At 50.0% G+C, this 17740-nt stretch overlaps 2 protein-coding genes across 2 annotated transcripts; both read left to right on the top strand.

The window, feature by feature from the left end:
- Positions 1-4152: 4152 nt before the first annotated feature.
- On the top strand, positions 4153-6031 carry RIOX1 (ribosomal oxygenase 1). The gene has a single exon (XM_008506131.2). It carries the CDS (start codon positions 4165-4167, stop codon positions 5986-5988), a length of 1824 nt encoding a protein of 607 aa, XP_008504353.2. The 5' UTR covers positions 4153-4164; the 3' UTR covers positions 5989-6031.
- A 7510-nt stretch (positions 6032-13541) lies between these two features.
- LOC103539623 (acyl-coenzyme A thioesterase 5) lies at positions 13542-17089 on the top strand. Its single transcript, XM_030452027.1, has 3 exons — positions 13542-14271; positions 15639-15841; positions 16436-17089. Exons 1-3 carry the CDS (start codon positions 13650-13652, stop codon positions 17009-17011), a joined length of 1401 nt encoding a protein of 466 aa, XP_030307887.1. The 5' UTR covers positions 13542-13649; the 3' UTR covers positions 17012-17089.
- The last annotated feature ends 651 nt before the right edge of the window (positions 17090-17740 follow it).

Raw genomic sequence — 17740 nt, forward strand, 5'->3', positions numbered from 1 at the left:
GAGAAGAGAGAAACTGCTGGAGAGGGGCCAAAATCTCTGCCAAGAGATGCTTCAGTGAGTGAGTGCATTCACTCTGATGAGGGGGGCCAGAGGATAGCTCTTGAGAAACAGTTCCTGAATTAGCTTGTAGTCTTGTTATCTGGCAGTGAACTTTATAGCTTTCACAATGAGGAGCAGGCTTCACAATCCAGCCCTGTGTCCTTCCAGTGATGACATACTGGATGTCACTAGGCTGTATAGGAAAGATTGTCAGGGCTGTAGCTGAGAAAACCCATTAGTGAAGGCTTGAAGTGGTTTTTTTTTTCCTTACTGGGTATTGCTTTTGGCATGAGAACAAAACTGACAGTGCAAAAGGAAGGTTGCCAGCAAAGTAATAATGAGAAAAAGGATTAAACTGAGTTTAACTTTCTAAAAGTGATTGGTTTACATTAATGGTTTGCTGGGAACACATAGAAAATACTGGGCAGTTCACATGGTGGTGAACAACTGAGTAACCAATACACAAAGAATTGTAAAAAGTCTTCACTCATTAGTGAAGCTCATAGCTTTGCAGGCTCAGGGCTTACCCAAACTGATCTTTAAAGTCAAGATTTCCATTATTGGAAAAGGGAACGGCATAAATTTAGAATATCAAGAGAAACCTACATCTCTTTGAGGTGCCATTTACTTATTTCTTCTGAAGTCACTTGCACCTCTTTAATAAGTTGTAGTCACCACATTTTTATGTCCTCTTAAATAAACTGTGTTTGGCTCTTGGCAATGCAGTTTATACACTCATAAAATCTGAGTAACTTTGTGCTAAATTCTAATTAAGAAATTTAATTGAGCCCCCAGTTGTTACTCTGTCTACATGAGCAGCAGCTAGGGACCACCTAATCATTCAGAGATCTCTGCTACATTCCTTCTGTTTATTTAAAGAGCTGTATCTGACACTGTTCTTTCTTTACGACAAATTCCCTTAAAATATTGGACAATGAATGAAAATAGCAGGTAGACCTTCCAGCTATTGCTAGACAACCATCTGAGTACTCTGTAAGTGATATTGAAGCTCTTTCTTTTTGCCTCAGGTTAAAACCCTCTCCTGTGTCACACAGAAAAATAACAATATTCTTTAATCTTGAAAACACTTATTGTTAGAAAGGTTAATTGTAAAAAGGAACATTTTCATGCTATAGAGATTTCACCAGCATTATTTTCCACCGAGTCCTTCATGCTGAGACTGTGATACATAAAATAAAAAAAAAATAATTCTATTATCAGTCATCTGTCTCTTGACAGTAAAAAGTGATGTCTGTATGAAGATCAGAGCACTTGAATGAGACTTTGAATCCACCATACTGAGCTGTTGGAGAGCAGCACAGGAGACAGGGAGCTGGGGGTGCTGGTGGATGGAAGGATGACCCTGAGCCAGCAATGTGTCCTTGTGGCCAAGAAGGCCAATGGCACCAGGGGGGTGGTTAGTAGGCTGAGAGAGGTTTTCCTCCCCCTCTGCTCTGCCCTGGTGAGGCCACTTCTGGAATATTGTGTCCAGTTCTGGGCCCCTCAGTTCCAGAAGGACAGGGAACAGCTTGAGAGAGTCCAGTGCAGAACGACCAAGATGGTGAAGGGAGTGGAACATCTCCCTGATGAGGAAAGGCTGAGGGAGCTGGGGCTCTGCAGCTTGGAGAAGAGGAGAAAGAGGGGTGAGCTCATCAGTGTTTGTAAATGTGTAAGGGGAGAGTGCCAGGAGGACAGAGTAAAGCTTTTCTCAGGGGTGACCAACAACAGGAGAAGGGGCAGTGGTTATAAACTGGAGCATAGGGGGTTCCATATAAATATTAGGAAGAATTTTTTCAGTGTGAGGGTGACAGAGCACTGGCACAGGCTGCCCAGGGAGGTTGTGGAGTTTCCTTCCCTGGAGACATTCCAAGCCCACCTGGATGGGTTCCTGTGTGACCTGCTGTAGGTGACCCTGCTCTGGCAGGGGGGGTTGGACTTGATGGTCTTTCGAGGTCCCTTCTGACCCCTAATTTTCTATGATTCTACTGGTAAACATGCAGTTTTGCTGCAGTCATCAGATATTCTGGTGTAACTCAGGGAAGGCTCTGCGTACAGACAGTTTCTTCAGAGAAGAATCAGTATGGGTTGCCCTGGAGTACATTAAACAGTTACACAAATGGCAACCCAGATGCCCAGATTTTTCAAGGTTTTCCCCCCCCAAGCCTATCTAGCCATGCTTACATATAAATAAAGAACACAATAGCCTAACTTCTGACATAATCTCAGAGTGCCTGCATCTCGGTTTTGTTATGGGCCCAGATCTGCTAAAACAGTTTCAGCTGATAAGATTATTCTGGTAAGCAGGGCTTAACCTTGGGAAAACAAAGAATGGTTTGAAAAAGAGTTCACCCTTCTCGGCTACACATGCACGCAGGGGCTGCTGCTCTGGTGTTAAACCCCATCCACACCAACCAGACAGAGGCGGTGTCCCCTTCCACGCGTGTTTCCCACCGCTGATCGGCCTCTGCCACCTGCTGGCAAAGCCAAAAACGTTCAAGATGTTAAACCAGGGGCAAAAGGGCTGTAAAATCCGGGTCTTCTAGCCAAAACCATCGTAGTACAAACGGGAAGCTTCCTGCTGCTGCTTCTCCTTCAGCTTCGGCTGCAAAGGCTGTGCCGGCAGAACTCCATGAGAAAAAACACCTCCAAAATGAAGAGTTGTTATTCCATAGGTTAAAAAATGGGTCTTGGCTACATGTAATATAGTGATGGGGTGCGATACAGCATGAAGCAGATTCGTGTTGTATTTTAAGGCAATTAAAAAAAACCTTAAACCTTTAGGATGCTTGTATCTGTTCCAGAGTTAAGACTTAACAGCAGAACTCATCCTCGTTAGGCCTACCTAACGATTTCTGCTCCTAAATTCTGGCAAAATTGAAATACAGGTTAGGTTGAAACCCTGGCAAAGGGAAAGAGATGAAAATTTGCTTTTCAGCTATATATCCCAGGCCAGGCATGCTAAATGGCCCAGAGAACAGATCTGCACATGCCCGGTGAATTTTAACTGCTTGTTTAACATGTGAAGCTGATACTTGTGTCTGTGAGAGCCTAATTACACCCTTGGTGAACCAGAGGGTGCCTGGGCACACTTGGGTAATTGCTCCAGTTAAATGCCTTAGACTCAAAGCAGCCTCTGGAAATGAAATTCTCATTCAAAATCCATGGCCATTAATTAATGGAGTCCACCAAAGATTTTTCTCACAGAAGTACCACACAATGATTTTCTTGTATGAAGTTTATTCTTTATCAGAAAAGCCTCCACACACTCTGACAATAGGAAACCCTATACTTTTTCTAATTTGCTAATAGCTGAGTCTTGCTGGTCTGCCCTCTACCTCCCAGAAAAACTTTCCAGGCCAAAGCTGCAGTCTCAGGAAGCACAGAGCAGCCCTCAGGCTGCCCAAATACTCACAGCCCCACTGATACTGCCCTGCTAAGAAGCTTCAGGTTAAGGAAAGAGACAGAGAAGCATGGGTCTGCCAAGGTTATTAGGCAGTCAGTGGATCTGCCAAAAAAAAAAAAAAACCCCAAACCCTAGCCAACAAAAAAACCACTGCATGTTGTAACAGCCTTTTGGGGTTTGGGGGATCCTTTGAGAGGACATGGCCTTTCACCTGACATCTCCATTAGGAGTACAAGAAACAGAGAGAAGGGATGTCACACCAGAACTGGGCTTCATCCAACTTGGATTGCTATGCCTTGTGCAACAGGACCTTAGGAAATAGCTCTTACCTCATCTTGCCCCATTAGGATGCAAAGTGATTGCACGCCGTCTAAAAGCACATCCTTACGGCACACCTGCAGAAAAAAATCATCTTTTCTGCCCGTGCTTACAGCATACCCCCAGAACCAAGCTTCCCAGCCAAGGAACAGATGTGTCTACATTCCTTCCTGGTGGAATCTCCTCACCTTTCCTTTAGGGGGAGAGGGGGAGGAGAGAACGAGCCAAAGCTCCCTTTTAAGCGGACGTAATGACAAAACCTAAGGCCGTTCCGTGCAGCATCACACGCACCCACTCACACCTTCCCTCCGCGGCACCCATCTCCCCAGGCACCCCGTGGCCGGGAGGCTCCCGGCAGCACCCAGCGAGGCCCCGCCGGAAGCGGTGTGACGGGGCGGGCGGCCATGGCGGCGGGCGGCGGGGAGGATCAGCGGCGGCTCTCGGCGCTCTCTGTGTACCGCCGGGCAGCGGGGACCGGCCGGCTGCTGGAGCGGCAGCGCCGGGAGACTCCGCTGCCCGCGGGACGCAAAAGGGCTAAAACGCGGCCGAGGCGCCGCGGGGCGGGAAGCGGGGGACCAAAGGCGGAGGCTCTGCCGCCGACCGCCCTTCCAAGCCGCGTGGAGAGGGACAAGGCGCAGCCGAAGGGCGGCGAGGCGAGAATCGGAGGTTCGGAGCCGGGGACTCCGCCGCAGACACCGCCGCAGACACCGCCGATCGCCGCAGACACCGCCGGCCTCGTGGAGCCGGGCAAGGAGCCGACCGGCGGCCCACAAGCGAAGCGGCAGCGCGGCCCCGCGTCCGGCCCCGCGTCCGGCCCCGCCGGTCCTCGGCCGGCAAGTGAGGGCGGTAGCGGCGTAGTGAGGCTGCTGGAGCGGCTGGGGCGGCTGGAGGACAGCCGGCAGCGAGCGGCAGAGTTGTTCCGATGGCTGATGGCGCCGGTGGCACCGGGAGAGTTCGTGGGGCGGCACTGGGAACGGGCGCCGCTGCTCGTTCGGCGGGGCGACCCCAGCTACTACGCGGGTCTCTTCTCCACCGCCGACTTCGACTCCGCCCTGCGGAGCGGCGAGGTCCACTTCGGGACCCACCTGGACGTGACCAGCTACGCCGAAGGGGTGCGGGAGACGCACAACCCATCGGGCCGGGCGCTGCCCGCCGTCGTCTGGGACTTCTACCAGAACGGATGCTCCCTGCGGCTCCTCAGCCCCCAGACCTTCTCCCACACCGTCTGGCACTTCCTCTCTATGCTGCAGGAGCACTTCGGCAGCATGGTAGGGGCCAACACGTACCTCACGCCACCGGGAACGCAGGGTTTTGCCCCGCACTACGATGACATCGAGGCTTTCGTGCTGCAACTGGAGGGGAAGAAGCACTGGCGTGTCTACAGCCCACGGAGGGATGCTGAGGTGTTGCCCCAGTTCTCCAGCCCAAACCTCACTCAGGCAGAGCTTGGTGAGCCCATGCTAGAGACGGTGCTGGAGGCCGGGGACCTGCTGTACTTCCCCCGTGGCTTTATCCACCAGGGCAACTGTCTCCCTGATGCACACTCACTCCACATCACGGTGTCCTCCTATCAGAGGAACTCATGGGGAGACTTTCTGGAGAAGCTCCTCCCAGCTGCCCTGCATATGGCCTTGGAAGAGGATGTGGAGTATCGGCGAGGGCTTCCCATGGACTACCTGAGGTACATGGGGGTTGCCAACTCAGATGCAGCTGACACTCGCCGTGCGGCCTTTGTGGAGAAGGTGCAGAGCCTCATAAAGAAGCTCATCGACTATGCACCCATTGATGCTGCTGTGGATCAGAGAGCCAAGTCATTTCTTCACGACTGTCTTCCCCCGGTGCTAACGCCAAGTGAAAAGGCACGGAGTGTGTATGGCTTCCCAGCTCGGTGGCAGGATGGAGGCCCCTGCCATGTTGATATCGTGATAACAAAAGACACAGAGGTCCGTCTCCTCCGCCATGGCATCGCTAGGTTGTGTAATGAAGAAGGAGGTGTGATGCTGTATTACACAACAGAAAACTCAAGAGAGTATCACAAGGAAGAACCCAAGTTCCTTGAGATAGATCCCGAGTTTACAGATAGCATTGAATTTCTCCTGTCTTCCTATCCAAACCACGTCAGTGTAGATACCCTTCCATGTGAAACCTCAGAGGACAAGATTTCTCTAGCCACTCTCCTGTTTGAGAAGGGCATTCTGACTACAAAGAAGCCTCTCTTGCAAGTGTAACCCTTTATTTTTTAACAAAATAAACATACGTTTGTTTAGAGAGAGTTCAGTCTTGCTCTTGCTTTACACCTGCCTGCTGTGAATCAGCAATGTGGATCACACTATCTCATCAGGGGTAAGATGGTCTTTGGTGTGGGTAGAGAAATCAAATGTACTGATTAAAGCAAGTATCTGCTCTAGGAGTGATTCTGTGTAGCTGAGTGACTAGAGAAGGGCAATGCTTACTTTTTGGGTTTTTTTTCCTTTCACCAGCCATGTCACTACACCCTAGGTAACTTCAGGAAGCCAGTGAACTTTCTTGCAGTCTATAAATCATCTTTATTCAAAAACACTGTTCAAAAGCAGCCGGCCCTACTGCAGGAAGTTCTCTCCTTACTCACAGGTAAATTTGGTGACTGTCACCATTCCGTGTGCTTGTGCTGTGCTGCACATACAGAGTGGCCTTCAGGCCAGTGCAGTGCTGCACAGATCCCTTGGTGACAGAAGAACCTCAACCAACTCTTCCTAAAAGCAGAGCCCGCAGGCAGCTCCCACTCAGTGACAGTGATTACACCACCTGCACGGGCTTGTCCTTATCAAACAGTGCAGCAAGATGTTCTCATATAAATGTCAGCTGCTGCATCTCAAATGCTTCAGGCTCTCTTTCAATCTGATAATTGCCAGCTTTCTTAGTGATAGAATAACCTCCCCCACTGGTTTTCCCACAGCAGCCCCTAGCAAGGGGATGATTGGTCCTTTCAAGGTTAATAGGGCACCCACTAATATGGAGGTTTTCATGCTGGGTACAAAAAGCTCCATACCAGGCCCTAACAAGTTACATCAACACACCCCTGGCTGCCTGGCCAGTTCCTGGCCTCAGATATACTTCTTTACAGTGCAGTTTTCCCGCTCAGAAGTGAGTGATACTCCTTCTAAAGCCTCCTGAAGCCATGCCCAGCAGGAACAGACTGCATTGCAGGCAGCAGCTCCTGAGCTGCTGGATCTTGCAAGATGGAACCCAAACACTGCTAATTGTTGGGTGTTTAAGTGTACACCATCTTGCCCCAAAGTTCTGTACTCTGAACAGCCTTTCTGATCTTTTGCAAAATACTGAAACTCGGGCTGTGTAAAATTGCACACTCATAGCAGCTCAGTCAGAAGTGGGCTTCCAAAATGACCTCACAGTGGTGAAGAGGTTCACAGAAGGTGAGTGGAACTGTGAAGCTGTCATACCCATGGCAGGAAACACACCTTGCAAATTCACCTGGAATTCCAGGTGAAAACTTCTCATCCAAGGGAAGCTAAAACCATTCTAAGGCCTTACTGCTCATTTTCCTCCTCTGGGATTAAATGGGAGAAGTGCAAGAATACACTTGTATTACAATCTATAGATGAGGCAGCTCTTCTCCAGTAGGTGACATAGATTAATCCATAAATCATAGAATAACAGAATCACAGAATGTCAGGTTGGAAGGGGCCTCAAGGATCATCCTTTCTACTAGTATTGACTATATGAGATGTCTCAGCACCCAGTTGAGCTGAGACTTAAGACTTTCCAAAGTGAGGGAATCCACCCCTAACCCTGGGAGACCATTCCAATGTCTGATTGTCAGTTCAATCAGAACCTCCCCAGGAGCAACTTTGCCCATTTCCCCTTGTCTTGTCCATGTGACTCCTTGTAAACAGGGAGTCTCCATCTTCCTTGTAGCCTCCTTTAAGTACTGGAACACTGTAATAAGGTCTCCCCTAAGCCTTCTCTTCTCAAGGCTGAACAAACCCTGTTTTGTCAGCCTCTCCTCATATGGCACCTGCTCCAGTCCTCTGATCAACCTCCTAGCCTTTCTCTGGACCCTCTCCAGCCTGTGCACATCCTTTTTGTACAGCAGGGACCAAAACTGAACACAATACTGCAGGTGTGGTCTGACAAGCACAGAGCAGAGTGGGATGATGACTTCTTTATCTCTGCTGGTGATGCCCTTGTTGATGCAGCCCAGCATCCTCATGTTGAGCCTGTTCTCCCTCACAGGTCCCTTTCCACAAGGCTGCTCTCTCAAGTGGATCCCAGTCTGAACTGCACTTCTGGGCTATGTGTTCCCAGGTGTGAGACCTTGCACTGCTCTACATTGAACTTCATCAAGTTCCTGCAAGCCCACTCATCCAGTCTGTCTAGGTCATACTGGAAGGTGGCTGTCAACCTTCTGGGCTGTCAGCCTCTCCACTCATCTTGCTGTCATCAGCAAACTTCATTTGGTGTCCCAGTCATCTGTCAGCAAGAGCCAAACATGCAAACACTTTCTGAATGCAGATAAGAGTCATGCCACTCCTTGGCTGGAGCAATGGCAGTCTGATTTGAAAGAATCATTCATTACACCAAGAGTGTAGGCAGCATCCTGTCCATGCTGACAGTGTTGGTCAGGGGGCAGTGTGTCAGGATGCAGTGTCAGATGGGACATGGGAAGGGAGGGATGCCTGGAGCCAGTGCAGCAGGAACCCTGATGGCTGCCATCACCCCTACACACTCTGTGCAATCTCTCAGCAGACCTTAATGTCCCCACCACTTACCTGCAGCTGCAGTCCAGCTAAGAAGCTGGGCTGGCATTCACCTCATGGTGGTGTTCAGTTCAATATTAGTTGTCTGAGTCTTGAACAGGGTCTTGGAAATACTGGGGAGACCTCTCCTCCTGACAGGCACTTCTTCTTCATCACTTGGCAGGCAGATCATTTCTGCAAAAGCAAGCATTTTGTTAATCAAACCAGAGCAATGTTTGCAATCTCAAAACAAGAAATGCTAGACATATTCTCCTCTCCTTTTCACCCTTCACCAGGAGCAAGGAGTCCATTTTCAACCAGCTGGCCATCTAAGGTAGGAGATATGGCAGCATAAGGCTCATTCAGAGAACCAGGATGATGCTTGGTAAGAGGTCTGGGATTTATTCTGCTCCACCAGCAAGCACACCTGGGGCTGAAGGACTGGAGCTGACAAATGCTTTTTTGTTTATTGCATTAATATTTTTCACACACAGCACACTTAAAATTAACATCTCATCACAAATGGAAACACCTCTGATTGCTGATCAGCAGAAACTGTACAATATGGGGGGTTGGAAGAAGTAGTGGTGCTGATGTCTCTGGTTAAAAGCTCTCAGGCTGCTGTGAGATCTCTCCCTGGAACAACCATGTCTTCTGTGCCTTGGGCTCACCTCTGGAAGGATGTGCTCTGGCTGGTAATTTTCACTTCTGGCCTCAATATGATCTGGTTATCCAAAAAGCTGTTCTGCAGTCTTCTGTCAATGGATATACACCCGCTTTTTGTTTGGATTGCAAAATCTATATAAGAGATCTGAACTGATAAAAAAGAATTACCAGCAAAGGAAACTCCCAGGCCCTTCCCTAGCCAGGGTATTTTGTAATCCATGCTTTCAACCAGCTCAGCCAAAGCCCATGGGCCCACCCTTGTGTGGGTAAGGAGCTCTGCTTGGGTGTGGGCAAGAAGAGCAGACTGCAGAGCAAGAGCAAGGGAGTGACAGGAGCCTTGGGGCAGCACCCGGCTGACATGGAGGCAACCCCTGGTCCCTTTAGACAGAGATCATCCCTATAGATCTCTATGACAAAAAACTCTCCAGACTACCTCTGAATAGTCTTCCTTTTCTCCTGCAACCTGTGCTCAAATGGTACAATTGTGATTGCTCTCTCTTGGCTCTCATTTTAGCTCAACAATTTCTGTGGGAGTAGGAGAATTTGTACATAGGATATGCTTAGCACTTGTCCAGAAAAAAAAAAATTAATTAATCATTGCCACCATCTCCTTCACAGTGGTTTGCAGACTCTGAGTGTTATACAATGTCCCTCTCCAGCAAGTGGTTGTTGTGTTCTTCAGCTCAGTACTGATGAGCGTTTCCTTCTATCTGCCAGGTAAAGGGACCAGGAGTTGGACTGCTTGGTTACTCCAAAGGAGCTGAGCTGAGTCTTGCCATGGCTGCCTTTCTGAAGAACATCACTGCTGTTGCTTCCCTCAATGGCCCCGTGGCCATTACAACTATTCCTCTCTGTTACAAGGATAAAATCATCCCCTCTTTGCCCATCGATGAACAATGGGCAAAGGTCATTGATTCCCATATTTTTGATTATTCTGAACTCTGTCTTGACCCCTTTCAAGCCCCTGGCAACCAAAGCCTGATCCCACTAGAGAAAGCTGAGGCACAGTTACTGTTCATTGTTGGACTCGATGATCACATTGTTAAATCCAAGTATTATGCTACTGAAGCCTGCTACTGCAGGCCTGAAGCCTGAAGCTTTTGCAGGCTCAAGAGAAGGAAAATTCCATAGGCTATCCTCAGTTCTTACTTAAAAGCTAATGCTAAAAAATGCTAATGTCTCACCACAAATAGAGTTGTCTCTGATCTCTGTGCTGCTGGAACTGTGCAAGAATGGATGCTATAGCCTGGAGGCTGGAGTGTCTCTGATTAACCCTCGAGGAGGGTTGTTTGCTCTCTGTATCTTCAGCTTTCCTTCAGAAGGAAGAACTCTGCCTTGAGTATACTTTTGGCTCCAAGATATCATGCTGTGCTGGTTCTGGCTGGGTTAGGGTTAATTTTCTTCATAGTCCCATTCTTCACCAGAGTGGGGCTGTGTTCTGGATTTGTGCTGGTAAGACTGTTGATAACACAGCAAAGTTTTAGTTGTTGCTGAGCAGTGCTCACACAGTCAGGATCTTTTCTGCTTCTCACACCACCCCTCCACTGAGATAGCTGAGGGTACACATGAAGAATGGTACAGCAGCAGGGTTAGCTCATGGCTTCAAAGAGGGGACAAGCCAAACAAAGAAATACCTGGGTGTCCTGGTTTGGGCCAGGGCACTGAGTAATTATCCCCCCACAGACTATTCACCCACCCCTCATGCGATGGTTTAGTCAAGCAATAAAATCTGGTCTGTAGTCTTCTTGTTCCTCAGTGGATTTCTTCACTATCTTGAGACAGGCTGTTATCTCATCTAGTTGCAGCTGATGATGATGGTTATAGCCTTGAAGGCTCCATATCTTATTTCAGCTGGCTCTGAAGGCCCTGTTTGACTAAGTAGGCACATGTCCAGTAAATCTAAGCAGAAATGTACAGCTTGCATCCTAAGGCTTCAGCAAATCTAGCTACTCATGCTAGCTAAGCAAAGCCAAGCAAACAGTATATTAAATCACACAGTGCTATAATTCTGATTCATTCTATTTAAAACTTACTTGTTTAAGCTAAACAACAAATATCTCTCAACACTGAGAGGTTTCCCTCTTCAAGGACAGAGTTCCCTGGTCTGCAGTCCAGGGAGAATTCAAAATGGGCTTATTCAGTGATCTGTCATTAGTAAAAGATCTTGTTGCTTTGAAGAGCAGCCTTGAGAGTCATCCCAGCTTCAGGGGAGACCATCACCGTGCAGCCACACTGCCCAGCAGGGAGATACAGAGCTCACTTAAAGTTTCATATGGAATAAAGCAGTTGTCTCACAGTCAAATTAATTTCATGCAAGAGGTATGCCTAAGCCTCCTTGTATCTGCAACTTACCAGTATTCCCTGTGTCTCTCTGCTCCTTTGTGGGTTGTCTGGAGGAGTTCTTGGTTGGGCATCAGCTCTGGCCTCTACCTCCTTTGCAGCCTGTACACCAAACTGCTGCTGGTTTGGTTAAGAGAACTGAATGCATCTGTCACAGGAATGTTCAAAGTGATGGTGTTTGTCTTACCAAGTAACCATTATGCATGATAGAGCCCTGCTGTCCTGAAAATGTCTGAACACCTGCCTGCCAGTGGGAAGCAGTGAATTAATTCCCTGTTTGGCTTTGCTTGCACGTGTGACTTTTGCTTTAGCTATTAAACTGTCTTTATCTCAACCCATGAGTTTTTCCAGTTTTACCCTTCCAATTCTCTCCTCCATCCCACTGTGAGGGAGAGTGAGCAGTCAGCTGTGTGGAGTTTAGTTGCTGGCTGGGGTTAGACCACAACATATGCACAACATCTGCTTAATTTAGAGCCATTGTGATCTTCTCCCATGTGATGTGGAACCCTTCCAGCTTCATTATTAGAGCAAAAATTGCAATAGAGTCTGAGATTTGAAAGCCATCGAGTCACTTGCTGTGCTTTGGTTAGAAGTAGGTCTCTTTCCCAGGGTGAAGCAGGGGTCCTGTGGGTGAGAAGGACCCGAGGGCCTCCTGCCCCACCTCAGCAGAGCAGCCACACTCATCTCGAGACATCAACAAGCAATGAACTGCCCCCAGCATCCCCAACTGCTTTGTCTTCCTTTAGCCTGCCAGGGGCCATCATCCCTGTGGGTCCTGGAGGGCTGCCACCTCCCTTGCAGAGGCCATCTCCCACCTCCCTGCTGAACCAGCTGACCTGGGTGTCTCCAGGGTGCAGGTGTCTTGCTGGCCATCCTCACACACCAGGACAGACCTCAGAGCCACCAGCTGCCTCTCAGACCTGTCCTGTTTTCTGCATCTGTGTGCACTCCTTTGGAGCAGCACAGCTCTTCCCTCTTGGCAGCCCTGATAATGGATGTTAACAGCAGTGCTGGCTGGCACCCATGGGCCTGCCCTAGCATGGGTAAGGAGCTCTGCCTGGGTGTGGGCAAGAAGAGCAGACTGCAGAGCAGGAGGGAGGGAGTGACAGGAGCCTTGGGGCAGCATGTGGCCACTCCAGATGCCCTCATCCAATGAGAGATGCAAAGACTGTGAAGTCCCAGGAGATGCCAGGAGAGCAGCACCAGGGTGGTGGGGATGGCTCTCCCCTGAGATGCTCCCAAACCATGGTACTTTGCACCCACAGGACCACACCAGCCCCTCTTGGGATGCCTCTGCTGAGCAAGGGGAGCTCCTATGCCACATCAGCTTCTGCAGAACATCTTCCCCGAAGGGGTGGGGTGGGACATGAGCCTTAAACCTGCCCTGTTGCTCTGGCTGGAGCTCCCTACCAGGGGCTGAGCACTGAGTCCCCCTGGGACTCCTGGCAGTTCCTGCTGCTGCAGGAGACCTCTCTCCACATGTTGTGGCATGGCTCAGGAGCTGGAGCAGATGGGAGTCTAGAGGTGCTCTGTGCTAGACCCTGCCATGCTGTCCCCATGTCTGCACCTGGTCACACATGACAACACTGTTGGATTCAGGATCATGTCACAAGAGTGGCCTCTCCAGGGACAGCCATCCATGGGGGTGGCAGAATCAACCTGCAAAAAATGCTCCCAGATTGTGGTGCCATTTGCTTGCAGATCTGCATGCAGCAGAGCAGTAACCTTTTTCCAAAGGGAGCCTGCAGCTTGCCTGAGTTCAGGGAAGAAAAGAAAGAATCACAAGGAGGGCAGCAACTGTACTTTTGCCTGGATCCAGTCCTGCAAGGATAGCAACCAGCAGACCTGTTTCAGAGAACTGCCACCACAGCAAGTAAGCACATTATTCGCCAAGAGGTGTCCAGGCAGAGCTGCCACCGTTTGGAGATGCTCTCACAATGCCGGCAGAGCGACGGGACCGATCCCGCCCTGCCGGAGGCACTGAGACGGCAGCAGCAGCTCTGGGCTGCCTTGTCGCCTCGCAGCACGATGTGAGCCCACGCAGCTCCTGCCCCAATTCCCCTCCCTCGCCTGTGTGTGGGAAGCAGCATTTTTAGGAAAAGTCTCAGCTTGAATGCAGACACACGGAAGGCAGCAAGCCAGGAGCTATGTGGCAGCTCGGTGCCCGCTCCCTGTGCCGGCAGAGCTGCTGCAGCAGGCAGAGCTGGCTGCCCTGGCCCAGCCACTGCCATGGCCCCCGCCCTGCAGCCCCACAGCACCGCGGCACCGCCTGGACCCCCGGGATGGCCCCGGCCCGCAGCCTCTCCGCCGTGGACACCTCCATCCGCCTCTCGCCCGCCGCCCGCAGCCTCTTCGATGAGCCGCTGGCCATCGCCGTGCAGGGCCTGGGACCGCGGCAGCAGGTCACCCTGCGGACATCCCTGCGGGACGAGACAGGAGAGCTTTTCCAGGCCTATGCCCGCTACCAAGCGAGAGACAACGGCGAGCTGGACCTCGCCCGCTGCCCCGCGCTGCCGGGAGGCAGCTTCTGCGGGCTGGAGCCCATGGGGCTGCTCTGGGCTTTGCAGCCTCAGAAGCAGTACTGGCATTTAATGAAGAAGGACGTGCAGAGCCCTTTCCTGCTGCAGCTGGAGGTGTTTGAGGGCCACGGAGAGTCCCCCGGGCGGCTCCTGGCCCAGGCGCAGCACGAGCGGGTGTTCCTGCGGGATGGGGTGCGGAGAGTCCCGGTGCGAGAGGGGAGGATCCGGGCGACGCTTTTCCTGCCCCCTGGTGAGTACCATCTGTGGCCAACCTGTTTTCCCTAAACCGATGTTTTGCAAGCGGAAGCTGCTCCGTGACCTCTGTAAAGAAGAGTCCATGAAAACTCCAGCCCTTTCCTTCTTCCCTCCTGCACTGCTGACCAGCCTGACCACCACCCCAATCCACCTGGCCATGCCAGTGCTAGGGTGCAGAAGCAGGCAGAGGACTAACCCTATTTGCTCAGACCTTGAGGTTACGAAGGTGGAGAAATGCACAGCTGGAAGTGAGTGTGCCAGGAGGGACACTGGAGACATGAAGCTGCAGCAGACTGGTGGGAGAAGGTCTCTGTGCCAGTCATTGGCAGTCCTCCTCACTGGGAGGGTTTGGGGATCCTCTGTCTCCCCCAAGCATAGTAGCAACTAAGTATATGTTGGCCACAGTCCACCGTTTTTGGTTTATGTAGTCTTCATCAGTTTGTGAGAGGGAGCAGATGAACGTTTACAGAGACGAAACCTTTCTAGCAGGAAAAGACAATTATTTAGTTGCTCTGGAAAAGGTGCAGAGCACTTTTCTGAGGTGCAGACTTTGTCCAAGACACCACCAGGCTGTATCATCTTCTGGGCAGCTGACTTTCCTGCCAGAGTTCGGGTCCCAGGAGGGCTATTTCACAGGCTCAGCATCCCACCCGCAGTGAGGCCAGGGGTCCCTCCTCTGCTTCACCTCTATCCCTACCTGCTGACCAGGAAGGAGCCCCCATACATTTTTGTATCCAATATGCTCTGCTTCCTCTGACCTGAGGCTCCTTGGCTCCTGGTGCAGTTCCTCAGTGTCCCCTGACCTGTCCCTATTTGTGGGTTTTCAAATTACAGGCCCTTGTTCACACTGCCTGGTGCTTTGAATTGTTTCCTAGACACAGGACAGGAATTCATTCTCATCCCACAAGCTTGGTGAGACTACAAGCTTGGTCTGTGATTAGTATTTCTGTTGCATAGTTCCATGTCACAGTCACCATGATTTTACCACGTTTAAATTGTCCTGCACCGAGATAGCCCCATCATGATTCTCAGGCCCTGTGAGTGCTCTGCTATACATCTCCACATTCAGATTCAGGGGGTGGACACTCCTCAGCAAATGACACAAGGCCATGTAAAAAGCTCAAAGAGCTTTCATTACAGTGCTGTCCCACCTTCCTTGAGCACTCCCTGGAGCCTTATTCAGCGTTACCACCTTTTCTGTGAATGTTCAGTGCAAGCTCACAGAACCCTGCTGCACTCTGCTGAGCCATGGGCCACAGAGAGCTGCACTCCTGGCCTCTGGGGCTCAGATGCATTCTAAACCAGGGAAACACTGGATGGAGTCCTTCCTGGCAACACTGCTCTCTGTCTTCTCTGCTCCAGGAGAAGGCTCCTTCCCGGGGATCATTGACATACATGGACTTGGAGGAGGACTGCTTGAGCACAGAGCCAGCCTGATGGCCAATCATGGCTTTGCCACACTGGCTCTGGCTTATTATCACTATGAGGATCTGCCCAAGGAGCCAACTGAACTCCACCTGGAATATTTTGAAGAGGCAGTGAACTATATGCTGCAGCACCCACAGGTAGGAGAATCCTCCATGTCTTCTGGGCTCCAGGGATTACTTCTTCTCCAAAGTGCCTCTCACTTTGAGTTATGTCTGGAGGAAGCTGCTGAAACATGCACCTGGCACAGATGGCATCTGCCAGGAATTCAGGTGCCTGAGTTCTAGGAAAGAGGAAAGGTCAAACAGATATGCACGGAAAGGGCGCTGGAGAGAAATCATAAAGCAATTTCACAAGACTCAGCTGAGACATAATAAGGTGGGGAGGTTGTGAAGGAGAGAGCCTTCACGAATTGCCACCAAATTGTCCTCACCCTCCTACAGTCTCAAAAGTGAAAAGTAAAGAGCATGTGACAACTTTCAAGGCTAAAAACTCTTGTCTATGAGCTCACATTGGTGAAATCACATTCCCCCTCTCTTGGGCTGATATCAGAGCACCAGGAAGCATTATCAAAAGCAGCAGTTTGGAGGGGGGAAGTCGGGGAGAAGGAGGTGATTGGCAGTTTTCCAGAAGGAATATTAATCCTTGCCATCATCTCCTTCATGTCCCTCTCCAGCAAGTGGTTGTTGTGTTCTTCAGCTCAGTACCGATGAGTGTTTCCTTCTATCTGCCAGGTAAAGGGACCAGGAGTTGGACTGCTTGGTTACTCCAAAGGAGCTGAGCTGAGTCTTGCCATGGCTGCCTTTCTGAAGAACATCACTGCTGTTGCTTCCCTCAATGGCCCCGTGGCCATTACAACTATTCCTCTCTGTTACAAGGGTAAAACCATCCCCTCTTTGCCCTTTGATGAACAACGGACAAAGGTCATTGATTCCCATATTTTTGATTATTCTGAACTCTGTCTTGACCCCTTTCAAGCCCCTGGCAACCAAAGCCTGATCCCACTAGAGAAAGCTGAGGCACAGTTACTGTTCATTGTTGGACTCGATGATCACGTTGTTAAATCCAAGTATTATGCTACTGAAGCCTGCAAGCTTTTGCAGGCTCAAGGGAAGGAAAATTTTCAGATTCTCTCCTACCCTGGAACAGGGCACTGCATGGAACCTCCCTTTTTCCCTTTGTACTCCATAGGAAGGCATCCCCTTTTTCACAAGTGGGCAGTCTTGGGTGGGGAGCGTGGGGCTTATTCTAAAGCTCAGGTTCATGCTTGGCCACAGATCCAGGCTTTTTTCAACAAATATTTAAATTAAAATTAATGTGAAAAATAGATGCAACTTTAAATTACCTAACTTGACAGGCATTTTTTGCTCAAAGTTGTATCAGTACAACTGCAGTATCTTCCACAACTTTGGGCACATGATGTGGAACTTCCTCAGTGTTGTTATTAGGGTCAGAACGATAATAAAGAGACTGTGATATGAAAGCCATGGAGTCATTTGCTGTGCTTTGGTTAGAAGCAGGGATCTTTGTATCTTGACCACTCTTGCTTCTCAGGGTGGACTGGCTGGACCTTGGAAACAAGGGCTGCAAAGTGGGGAGAGAAGACTGGAGAAGACTGACACTCAGCCCCATTTCCTTTGCTCTTCCACTCCTCTTGGGGCACCAAGTGTTGAGGAGAAGGAGTGTTGCTTAAGACTTCAAGACCCCTTCGTATCTGCTCCAGCAAATGCTCAAGCTGGTGATCAAATACAGCACTTCAAGCAAAGGAGTGTTGTTCTTCTTAGGAGAAGTTGCCATTTGTGAAGGGTTGGACACCAGACAACATACCCAGACAAGGCACCTCATTATGTTTAGAAGAGATGGGGCAATCTCCATGAGGAATGAAAAACTGCTGGCATGCTGCCCAATACCTCTGACCACTTAGTATTTCAAAATAGTACAATGATTAGGATTCCTTCAGATGTTTCCACTTGTAACACACCAGTAAGTGGGGAGCTGAGTGAGAGGCACCTCCACCTGCATTGCCCAGGAGGCATCAG

The sequence above is a fragment of the Calypte anna genome, chromosome 5A (assembly GCF_003957555.1).
Source record: "Calypte anna isolate BGI_N300 chromosome 5A, bCalAnn1_v1.p, whole genome shotgun sequence".
NCBI classification, from domain to species: domain Eukaryota; kingdom Metazoa; phylum Chordata; class Aves; order Apodiformes; family Trochilidae; genus Calypte; species Calypte anna.